This window comes from Alternaria conjuncta, assembly GCF_024043145.1.
Source record: "Alternaria conjuncta strain BMP 0040 chromosome Unknown scaffold_4, whole genome shotgun sequence".
In the NCBI taxonomy this organism is placed as follows: Eukaryota; Fungi; Ascomycota; class Dothideomycetes; order Pleosporales; family Pleosporaceae; genus Alternaria; species Alternaria conjuncta.
The window spans coordinates 2,430,533-2,442,124 of NW_026250093.1; the positions used below are offsets into that span (position 1 = coordinate 2,430,533).

Consider the following 11,592-nt stretch of genomic DNA (forward strand, 5'->3'; position numbering starts at 1 on the left):
GCGACGCGATACCCTCCGTCGCAACATGCCTTCAGCCAACGCCGATGTTGTGCTAGTAATGATTCGACACCGTCATGAAGACACGGATGAAGGCCATATTCAAGGTAGCGTTCTTCGGAGGCTGTGATACGTACCAGTCGTCTTATCTTCGAAGCCGACTCCTCCGGCATTGCGGAAGAGACTCGTCCGGCTCTCTCGCCAGGGACCAGGTCATTGCAAGCGGGGGTTGAAAAAACTGATCCCCTGGAGATGATCGCGGTCGTCAGTTAAATTCGAACATCAAAGACGAAAACATGACGACGATTTCTGATGCAAGGAGTCGTCGGCGCAGTCTGGGAGTGCGAGTGCGAGACCGACAACGAACTGCACCGCGTATGCACGGTCCTCTGAGCCGTACTCTTTCCGGTATACGACTTGTGCCCCAGATGTGACGTCGCCCTGCGCTGTGCTATTCAATCCGCGAGAATATCATTGGCCAGATATCTCGCTGAAACAAAGCATCTGGGGCTTTTAGATCTCGCGCTTCCGCGGATCGACACCGGAAGCATGGCTGTGCGCCCTTCCCGGCGTGCATCACCTAGGATGCGGGCACTATGTTGCTATCTATCTGGTCTTAGTTGCGAAGCTGGTACCACAAACTAGCGATAGTTGTTACGCGTATACCATACGGACGAAGGTGTTTACTAATGTTGTTGTTAGAGCTGTCAAACCTGGGGTCTTCAAAGAGACATATAAGACATGGCACCATTCTTGTCAATCGTGTTGCAACAACAGCCTACACAGCAACTCGATTCGCTTCTTAAATACCATATGTCTATCACCGCTATCTTTAATTCCATCATGAAGTTTACTACCGTCTTCATCGCTTCCACCGCGACACTCGCCTCGGCGAGACCTCAGTACGATGCCGCACCTGCGGATCCTCATGCTTGGATGGCGGCGTCGCCAAACGACTGTATGTATACAGGCTATTCTGTGGAACGAAGATTTAATGCTGATATCCGTAGTCCGCGGCCCATGCCCGATGCTTAACACCCTAGCGAATCATGGCTTTCTTCCCCGCGATGGCCGTAACTTCACCCAAGAGAACGTAGTCAAGGGCTTGAAGGACGGCTTGAACTTCAACGCGTCTCTCGGCGCTCTTATGTGGCAGCAAGCAGTTATTGCCAATCCCGAGCCAAACGCGACTTTCTTCACTCTCGAACAGCTCAACGTCCACAATGTTCTCGAGCACGACGCCAGTCTCACGCGTACCGATGCGGCGTTTGGCAACAACCACGTCTTCAACGAGACAGTCTACAATGTGTCGAAGCAGTGGTGGACGGAAGAGGTGGTAACAGCCAAGATGCTGGCCAACTCCAAGATCTTCCGTCAGTTGGAGAGCCGAGCAACGAACCCGAACTACACCTTCACCGCTTCCACCGAAGAGTTCAGTCTGGGTGAAGTCGCAGCGCCTATCATCGCTTTTGGTTCTCTTGATGAGGGTACTGTCAACCGCACGTTGATGGAGTACTTCTTTGGTGAGTCAACCCAGGACTTGCAAGATTGTCGAGCGCAATGTTGGACTGGAAGTTAACCTCAAAGCAGAGAATGAACGTCTTCCCAATGATTTGGGCTGGACAAAGAAGTCGGACGAGATTACTCTCATGAACATTCTAGCTACTACAAGTATTGTCCGCAACGCGACGAGTCTGCTCACCGGCGGCAACACGGCCGAAGACTCACCGCACGGCAAGCGCGATATTCACGGTGGGATGTTCTAAGATGGCGGTCTTTCAAAAGGTTCAGAACCAACACCACATGTCAGAATGTGTCAGCCTCCAATACGGCGCGTTGACGGTCTTGCTGCGTGCATACACCGCGCTTGTATGTTGCTGATAGCGGTTAGATAGATACTAAACATACTTCGAATCTTCCCGATGTGCGCTCTCTAGTGGCGCGTCATGCCCGTCATATCGTGAAGTCGGTCTCGTAGCGGTTCGACAGCTATACGCCGAATAGAACATGCTCGCAGCAAGGTCATCGACCTAGTCACGCGTAATGCGTGATCCAGTATTTCCGCCTTTTCTTTGCGGAGCTTTCCCGAAGCGCGCTCGAAGTGGAGTCGTGGTATACACTTATCTAAGCCTTTAGGTAACTACCACGTCTCGGACTCTTCTCACGAAGTTCGCGACTATGACGCAACCTATACATCTTTCGACTTCATACACCTCGTTCCCACCACTATGCATAGCCGAGGGCTACGTACAAGGAGCATCTGACAGTGATGAGGAAAAGGTAGCGCGGGTCGTGGCGAGCGCTTGCGACAAGGGACCGTCGCCGAGTGCGAGCTCAGTGGACCCGTCGACACCAGATTACAGTCCGGATGAAGACACCTACCTCATTACCACAGCGCAAGTCCCGTGGCGTGTGACCTCTCCTACCTCATTCTACCGCGACGCACCAGGATCGCTCGCAGGCTGGCCAAGCGGGACGAACCTATGGCCAACTCGTGGCTCTTCACTTGCAACACTGCCTGTGATAACACCGTCTACGGTGTTGCACCGTCACTCTTCAACGATCGTGGCCAACGATCCGGACGAGATTGAACACTTAATTACACCACTTGAGACACGCGCAAAGCGGGATGAACTTTCGCCAGTCGACGATTTACAAGAATGGAACCCTCAAGACCCTTATACATGGCCGATAGTCTATCTACCATTTCACCTAACGTCCAACGCAAGCGTACCGTCGCACATCGATGAGATGCTTATCCACGTACACTTCAAGCGCCTCGGAGCGAGATTGCTGCACAACTTGCTATACAAAGCGAGGGAGGAAATGGAGACGGAAGAGGAGCAGACAAACATTGGACGTATGGCTTTCGATTTCTGGCCTTTCAACTTTACCCAAGATGGATGGTGGAAGGGTGTTAGTGGGATGTGTCCGGAAGATGTCAATGCGTGGAAGGTAGCGCGACAACGAGATCAGGGTTGTGGGTTTGGATGCGTGGAATACGACGGTGAATGAGCGTTCTCCCCCTGCCAGCACAAGGTACGTGAGGCCGCCTTCTGTCAATATCTAGTTGTTCAACAGGCATTAACACTGGCGTTGGGGGCAACACAAGATCTGGACTAGCTTGGCGCATTCGGCGGCCGCCATTGCCGCTGGTCGGCCATCTCAGATTACTGAACACTATCCTTCAACACCACTTCACCACCACACCATCACCTGCGCGCGACTCGCAACAGCGCGTGTAAAGATCCATGAATCGGATGTATAGTCCCTCGGTCGAAGTTTCCCCGGTACTACCTCGTCGCAATAAAGGTCGCCTGCACCAATGTCCGCATAGCGCAAACCTCCTCTCACTTGGCGATGTTTTGAAACTCCGTCTGTGCGATCCATCAATCACATACCCACTCGCATGCGCCACCACGTGCGACATGAATAATTACCGCAAGCGAGTGTGGGGTACAGCAGAGCTTGCTCATTCGGGCGTGTGTGCCACCGCGTCGAGGGTTGTACGAAGCGAAGAGTCGGAAATTTAAGGCATTGGTGGAGCTTCGACGGCGGCGCATGCTCATCTATTACATCTTGGCGACTGACACGAGAGGTACAGAGGTTCGGACTCATGACATGCGACAAAATCTTGGGTTCGCGAGATGCCACGGAGATTGATCTGGGAGTATATAGAGTCCATAGCCTGTTCGTTGCAGGAATGCAGAATCACCTTGGCCTACCAGCACCTATCAACACCCATCTTGTATCACTATACTACTTCTCAATATGCGTTCGCTTAGTTTCGCGGCTGCTATCGCTGCGCTATCTGCTTCTGCAAACGCCAAAGACATTTATGTCTCGCCAACAGGTCAAGGAACGGGTACCTCTGCCGCACCCTTTGGCTCAATCCAATCAGCCGTCAACGCTGCTGCGCCTGGCGATGTGATCCTTCTACGCGCTGGTACATACAAGCCCACGACAAACATCCAAATCACCAAGAGCGGCACCAGGATCCAGCCCATCACACTCCGTTCCTTCGAGAAGGAGAAGGTCATCATCGACGGTGAAGGCATGCCCGGTACCCCCTATGGCTTAGACGAGTCTCTACCAAACAAGGAGCGCGGTGCTCTCCACATCGAGAAAGCGAACTACTGGAAGTTCTACAACTTAGAGTGAGTACACCTATCTATCTCCGCACCCCGACCGTTTAGCATACTAACACACCGCCCAGGATCATCAACGGCCCATACGGCGTATACGCCCGCGACGCGTCGCACAACCACTACGAACTCCTCACCACCCACGACAACTACGAAACCGGTTTCCAACTCCAAGGCGCCTCCTCCAACAACACCGTCGTGTACCTCGACTCGTACCGCAACCGCGACCCGCGCAAGAACGGCGAGTCTGCCGACGGCTTCGCGTGCAAAGAAGGGTCGGGCGAGGGCAACGTCCTGCGCAACGCGCGCTTATGGGAGAACGTTGACGACGGCCTTGACCTCTTCATGTTCGGCTCGTCCGTCACGCTGGAAGAGGTATATGCGTGGGGCAACGGCTTCAACCGGTGGGGCTTCAGCTCTTTCGAGGGAGACGGCAATGGCTTCAAGCTCGGTATCACGGATAACCCGCCTGCCAACCACATTGTGCGGAACTGCATGGCGTTCTCCAACGCGAAGAAGGGGTTTATTGATAACGGGAACCCTGGTAGCTTGACGGTCGAGCGCAATACCGCGTGGAAGAATGGCGATGTGGGCTTCAACTTCCGCAGCTCGAGCTCCACTATGAAGAACAATATCGCTGTCTCGAATGTGGGTAGCTCGCAAGTTAGCCTCACGGCGTCGGGTATCAAGGCGACGGGTAATTCGTGGCAGTCGGGCAGCTGGTCGGACGCTAGCTTCGTGAGCGTCGATCCTGCGGCGTTGAAGAAGGCAAGAGGTGCTGATGGAAGGGTTCCGAAGAGCGACTTTCTCGTACCGAAGAGCGGTGCTGCTATTGGCGCAACTACACAGTCTGATGTTTGAGGTTTCGTTTGCGCACTAGACGTCGTGCTCGTCGCGATGGTTTTCCTTCTTGTTGATAGTTATCACCGTCTGCTTGTACATATGTTCCTTACTTATTTGGAATCACTACCTCAAACGCGCCTTAGACTTAGACCGTCTCTTTCGGATGGCTCCACCGACATGTTTGATCCACGCGATATCAACTCCCCATTGAACGTCGTTTCACTTCTCGGCTTTGTTCTTCCTTTGGGAGTTTGTTATTCCGAAGCGTTGGTGATGCTCTGTTCTGATGGAGATAAGTCGTCGCCGGTGTCGGTCTGTTCTGATAAAGACAAGTCGTCGTTGGTGTCGGTCTCTTCGGATCACGACGACTCGTCGCCACGTATACTGTGTTGAAGCGTCCGCATTTTCCCTTTCAAGTCATTCTCCTTCGCTGCATGAATGACATGTTTCCGCCATGTCTTGTTCGCGTACATAGAAACCTCGCTCCATTCGACATCTTCGTTCCAGCCCCATCCACGCTCGACCGTTCCACTCCTTTTATAATCGTACTTGACTTCACGCGCGTGTATGAAGATGACAGTGCAGTGAATATCTCTCCTTTCGGCGTCGTGACAAAACTCGGCTAGCAGATCTAGCCACAGGACTTCCCAATGATTGGGTAGAATTTCAATGCTGATCGACCGGAGATGGGGACATGCTTTGCTGCTTTCCTCTGAAAGACGGTGGAGCGCAGGTATAAGGATGTTTGGGATGATGCCGAGATCATGGGACATGAAGCCAGGTATCCAATGGTGTTGCGACCGTGTAAGCCAGAGCTCCTCCAAGGATGCTGGAAGGGCTTTCCAAAACATGTCTATGGTCAGCATGATGTCCTCCTCGAATTGAACGGTGCATTCGTCGTGGGTGTATCCCCAGATCATTTCGGGCGCTACTCGGAGGCGGCGAAGAGACTTGAAAGAAGTGAATGACATGGCGGGCGTCCGTCTATCCAAGAACTTCCACCATGGTTCTTCAAATACCGTACTGCCCTCGATCTCCTCGTAACTGAGTGCGAGAGTCTCCAGGTGGTGTTGATGATCTTCCAGACAACGCATGAGAAAGGGAAGCTCCGCCGAGCGCGACGTGAAAGGACCTCCCCTCTCGTACAGGAAGGCTTTGAGTTTCCCCGGTATAGTCGCTTCGATCAAGTCTCGCAACGTATGCGTTGCCAGCGAGGAGGCTCTGAGCTCGATGTATTGCACGCCACAGGGTCGCAGTCCCAGCAAGGCGAATGGATTTCTCTCCATCATAATGGTATTTTCATCGTCATCCCCAAACTTGAATGCGTACATGGAGCGAAGATTCGGCAGGTGGAACAATGATGACAAATATTCAACGTCGCCAGCATCGGAATCTCTGATGAACACATCGACAGGTTTTGGCAATGGAGCGGTTGGAGACGAGGAAGATTCCGTCGAATTGAGTAACGATGGATCGGCGAAAAAGCGGTGCGCAAGTGGGCGGAGGTGTCTCAGAGCTCCCTCTCCGCCTATATCTGCGTTTAACGTGATTTTCGCGTAGAGATGAGGAGTAGCGATGCGATTGAGTTGCTTGGACACGCGGCATAAGTTTGCTAGTGTGCGTCGGCCGCAGCATAGGCTGACGATGGTATCGACGAGCTCTTCGGATATGTTGTCGAAAGGGTGCCACATTGTGAGATGCTGCGATGTGTATCAAATGTCCACGGTTGGGTTGGTTCGATTTCTTCGGTTTGGTTAGGGTTAGGGTTACTGCGATGTGTACTGTGTGCGGTGTGATGAGAGAGGGTGGCCTCGGCTTCACCCCTGGGGCTAGCCTATCGATAAGGCGCGTCCTTCGATAAGCCAACGCGGCGCAGTCGTCAGCATAAGCAAACATTATCTGCACCTCGTTCCATCACGATGCGCATACACATACACGACTCACTACGCCATGTCTGAAACTGCAGCCTGGCCGCCCGCGAACGGGCTCACCACCAAGATCGTCCCGCGAAAGGACGCCGTCCTCACCATCGCCTACTCGACGGCAGTGCACGCGCCGGCGTCGCTCGTATTCGACACCCTTCTCCGCGCCAAAGACTACAAAGCATGGAACACGTGGGTACCCGTCGCGGAGATCCAATCCCCCGGGAACGATCTCGACTCGACTAGTCAAGAGCGTATGAGCATCGGCTGCTCCATGGAGTTCCATGTCATCATGAACGCGGACAAGCCGAATGACATCACAAAGACACAGCTGAAGGTCGTCGACATCAGCACGCCCTCTGCGCCGACGTCCTATCTCACGCCCGAGCTCCTCGAAGACCCCTCGTTTACGGCCGACCTCAGCAAGGTATACAGGGTGAGTTGGACGGGCAACGGCGGCATGTACGGCTTTGCGCCCAAGCTGGAGCGCTTCCACGAGGTCATTGTCACCGGCGAGAACGAATGCGAGGTCAGAACCTGGGAGATTATGACTGGCATGCTGTCAAGGGTTGTCAAGCTGATGATGGAGGACACATTGAAGGGCAAGGTCGCCCTCTGGTGCGAGGATCTGAAGCGGTATTGTGAGAAACAACATAGCGGAGGCGCGGCGGCTTGAAAGTGCCCTGTTCCCCCTTATACCTACGAGACACCTATGCTCATGTGATAGGAGAGTAAAATCCAGTAGGCGAGCGAAAGTACGGCCCAAAGCCCGCCATAACAGTCCGAAGCGACACCACCCTCCGATCCGCCTGTCCCCCATTCTCATGACATGAGCTGCTGTCGCCAGCGAGTAATACCCCTATTGCGCACCCCATACTCATTGACGTGTATCAGTGGTGAGCGTCGCAGAGTCCGCGTCCCTCTTTTGAACGTGAACTTGGTAAACCCGGCATCGGGTCCGGTGCCGCTTATGGACCATCGACGCTCATCGGTCAAGCTTCACACCACACCCTCCGTCTTCGCCCGCGCCTCTGCACGAGCAGCGACCGCTGTCGCGCACTGCGAACGTCAAACTGGGAAACTGAAGCGCCCGATCTCGAGAAACGCCGACTGCTCTCACGAAAATCTTGCCAATCGTCATCGGACAGCCTTGCATTACCGCGCATTCAACCGTCGGCAATTGAAGCGGGTCGGGGTTCAGGCCGATGCATCGTGCATGCCCAAGTCAAGTTAGGTCCTTCCCCAGAAAACCTTGACTCATGTTACGTCACCACCCACGATGCCGACTATCACGACCAACTCGTTGCGTCTCATGGCCGCATTCAATCGCTACAACTCGACGGGCATCGCATTCACGCATCGCACGCAAAGTCTTCGCTAATCTGGCATCAAAGGCTTCGCAAGGCTTTTGAGAGTGGTAGCCGCCTGGGCGCTAGGCTTGGTGCCGGCAAGCTTCAGGCAAGCTCAGGCAAGTGCACCGGCGTCTGTGCCAGGGCGGCTTACCGCCTCTAGTAATGCGCGAAGCATTCGGACCACTGTCGCGCGACTTGGCCGCGACTAACAAGCTATTGAGAGCTTACGATCCACACATCCATGGTCGCAACTGGAGAGGCTTCCGCGTCCCAACCATGAAAAGAGGGGCCGACAATTGGGGCCCCATGGGAATCAACGGCCTCCGCAGGGTTGGACGACCACGCGCGAAAGTCACGATGTAACCCATCCATGCTCATGGCATCATGCTATAAGTATGCCCGATCCGCCTACGGGCTTCAAAGTTCGCGACAAGGTTTCCCGCTCAGCGAAGCATCGAACCGCACACGTTGGCGATAGTATACCCAGCCAAGGGTCTGAAGTTGCGCGAAGCTATTGCCCACCATGGACCAGATCTCCAAGTGGAATGTCGTTCATCGATATGAGAAGCGCGCATTGCTCATCGCGTATGTATCCATCACAACACAATTGAGCCTTCGCTAACTCTTCTACCAGGATCAATTGCATCGCCGGCTTATCGATCCTGTTCTTCGGTTACGATCAGGGAATGATGGGAGGTGTCAACACCGCATACGACTACTATACCCTGATGGGCTTCGGACACAAAGGCGCAGATGGCGGCCCAGTCGTGGACAATACTTTGCTCCAAGGCGGCATCGTGTCGGTATACTACCTCGGTACACTGGTGGGATGCTTGGTCGGTGGCTCAATTGGTGATCGCTACGGGCGCATCAAGACAATCTTCGTCGGCGCTGCTGTCGCAACTGTCGGCGCCTGCTTGCAATGCTCGGCCATGAACCACGAATGGATGATCTGCGCACGTCTCGTCAACGGCTGGGGTACCGGTATCCTCAACTCGATCATCCCTGTCTGGGCCACGGAGACTGCGGAGCACACATCGCGCGGACAGTTCATCGCAATCGAGTTTACCCTCAACATTCTCGGTGTCGTCATCGCATACTGGCTTGAGTACGCATGCTCCTTCTACGGCGACGGCACTTCGTCCTTCATCTGGCGCTTCCCCATCGCCTTCCAGATCCCTATGCTCATGATCCTCATGGCCGCCGTCATGTTCTTCCCGGAATCCCCGCGTTGGCTCGTGAAGGTGGGCCGCGAGGCAGAGGGGCGCTACGTTCTGGCTCGACTTCGAGGAGACACCGGAGAGGACAAGGAGAGGGCGGAAGTCGAGTTCCAGGAGATTGTCGCCTCTTGCGAGTTGGAGCGCTCCAACTTCCGCAAGCAAGACTACTTCCGCATGCTGTTTGGTATTGGGTCTGGCAAGCTGCACACTGGTCGTCGCGTTCAGCTCGTGATTTGGTTGCAGATCATGCAGGAATGGGTAAGCTCAGGATCTATTGTGTACACAAGGACATCACTGACATGAGAGCGCAGGTTGGTATCGCTGGTGTCACAATCTACGCGCCCACGATCTTCGGCATCGCTGGCATGAGTCCGGCGAAGCGACAATGGATCTCAGGTCTCAACAACATCTTCTACATGTTTGCGACCCTCATCTGCGTCTTCACACTCGACCGCATCGGCCGCCGCTGGACTTGCTACTGGGGCTCGGCAGGACAAGGCATCGCAATGGCCCTCGCCGGAGGGTTCTCGTACCTCGGACAAGAAGCGACAAAGCGCGGCGACACGAGCGCAGCGTCTTCATACGGAAACGCCGCCGTCTCCATGGTCTTCATCTTCACGGCCATATTCGGCGCGACATGGCTTACAGTCCCGTGGCTCTACCCCGCCGAGATCTTCCCTCTCGAAGTGCGCGCAAAGGGCAATGCCTGGGGCGTCGTCGGCTGGTCCATCGGCAACGGCTGGCTCACACTCCTCTGCCCCATCATGTTCGACTCGCTCGGCGAGAAGACGCTCTACATCTTTGCCGCATGCAACGCCATCACCATCCCCATGGTTTGGGCGCTGTACCCCGAGACGAACCAGCGCACGCTCGAGGAGATTGATTTGCTCTTCGCGTCCGACAGCATCTGGAATTGGGAGGCGGAGAAGAACTTCAAGGCGTTGCAGGAGCAGTTGCCGTACGTCGCTACGAGCCATGCTGCGAAGAACGATATCGAGAGGATTTCGCTGTAGATAGATATAGTATTTGTAGAGAAGAACTTCGCGGGGATTATATTACTATCGCGTCTAGAAGTATAGAAATAAATAGAAAATAAATTATTCTATTACAAGTTTACTTAAAAAGCTCTCTTAAGTAGTAAAGCTTTTAAAAGCTTATCTCTATCTAAACTAGTATAATTATATATAATTATTAGATTCTAGTCTTCTATTAGAGTTAACTCTATTACGTATAACGTAATATTATATATAATACTAGAATACTCTATTACTTTATTATAGCTTCTAGAGCTATAGCTTTTTATATTTTACTATAAAGTATATAAATCTTATCTTAAGTCTAATTAATTTTCTTTTTAGTTTATCTATTAAACTATACGTTATTTATATTATAAAATAATTTACTTATACTAATATTAGTATAAATACTTTTATTCTATAAATACTTAGCTACTAGAAATAGTACTCTATACTTATAGCTCTCTTTACTTTATACTAAGAATAATATATTCTATATACTTATAAAGATTAACTAGTAGTATAAAACTATATTCTTTATACTAAAGCTATTATTATACTACTAAATCTATATTATTTTTATATATATAAGCTATTTTTTTTTTTTTATATCTACTAAGTATTAATTTAGAATTAAGTATATTCTTTAACTATCTACTAGATTCTTTAAGTAGAATATATAGTATAAATTATAGTTTAGAGTAGTAAGTACTAATAAGTAAAAAAAGTAATAAATATATAATTCTCTTAGCGTATTCTAAATAACTACTTATTCTAGCTTATAGTTATTATTATAGATTAAACTTATAATCTCTATCTAATTAGAACTAGCTCTAATTAAGTAAAAAATATTAAAAGTTTACTATATAAGTAGATTTATCTATACGTAATATTTTATATAATAGAGATATATATCTAATAATTAATTATAGTATATAGTATCTTTATACTATATTATATTAACTTTATATTTCTAGAATACCTTACTTTAGACTTAGTTATTAGATATACGTCTATACGTAATAATAAAGCTATTACTACTACTACTACTAATTAAGTACTAGCTCTAACTTTAGAGTTAATACTATATATACTAT

General features: G+C 51.1%; 4 protein-coding genes across 4 annotated transcripts; all 4 read left to right on the forward strand.

The window, feature by feature from the left end:
• Window positions 1–840: 840 nt before the first annotated feature.
• J4E85_003685 (uncharacterized protein) lies at window positions 841–1,763 on the forward strand (the record flags this gene model as incomplete). Its single annotated transcript, XM_051467951.1, has 3 exons — window positions 841–955; window positions 1,008–1,509; window positions 1,535–1,763. The coding sequence occupies 3 exons, from the start codon at window positions 841–843 to the stop codon at window positions 1,761–1,763; spliced, it is 846 nt and encodes a 281-aa protein (XP_051329110.1).
• A 2,005-nt stretch (window positions 1,764–3,768) lies between these two features.
• J4E85_003686 (uncharacterized protein) lies at window positions 3,769–5,003 on the forward strand (the record flags this gene model as incomplete). The annotated part of the gene is made up of 2 exons (XM_051467952.1): window positions 3,769–4,154; window positions 4,214–5,003. The coding sequence occupies 2 exons, from the start codon at window positions 3,769–3,771 to the stop codon at window positions 5,001–5,003; spliced, it is 1,176 nt and encodes a 391-aa protein (XP_051329111.1).
• Window positions 5,004–6,935: 1,932 nt separating this feature from the next.
• J4E85_003687 (uncharacterized protein) lies at window positions 6,936–7,583 on the forward strand (the record flags this gene model as incomplete). Its single annotated transcript, XM_051467953.1, has 2 exons — window positions 6,936–7,543; window positions 7,565–7,583. The coding sequence occupies 2 exons, from the start codon at window positions 6,936–6,938 to the stop codon at window positions 7,581–7,583; spliced, it is 627 nt and encodes a 208-aa protein (XP_051329112.1).
• A 1,199-nt stretch (window positions 7,584–8,782) lies between these two features.
• J4E85_003688 (uncharacterized protein) lies at window positions 8,783–10,492 on the forward strand (the record flags this gene model as incomplete). The annotated part of the gene is made up of 3 exons (XM_051467954.1): window positions 8,783–8,844; window positions 8,894–9,737; window positions 9,791–10,492. The coding sequence occupies 3 exons, from the start codon at window positions 8,783–8,785 to the stop codon at window positions 10,490–10,492; spliced, it is 1,608 nt and encodes a 535-aa protein (XP_051329113.1).
• Between the last annotated feature and the right edge of the window lie 1,100 nt (window positions 10,493–11,592).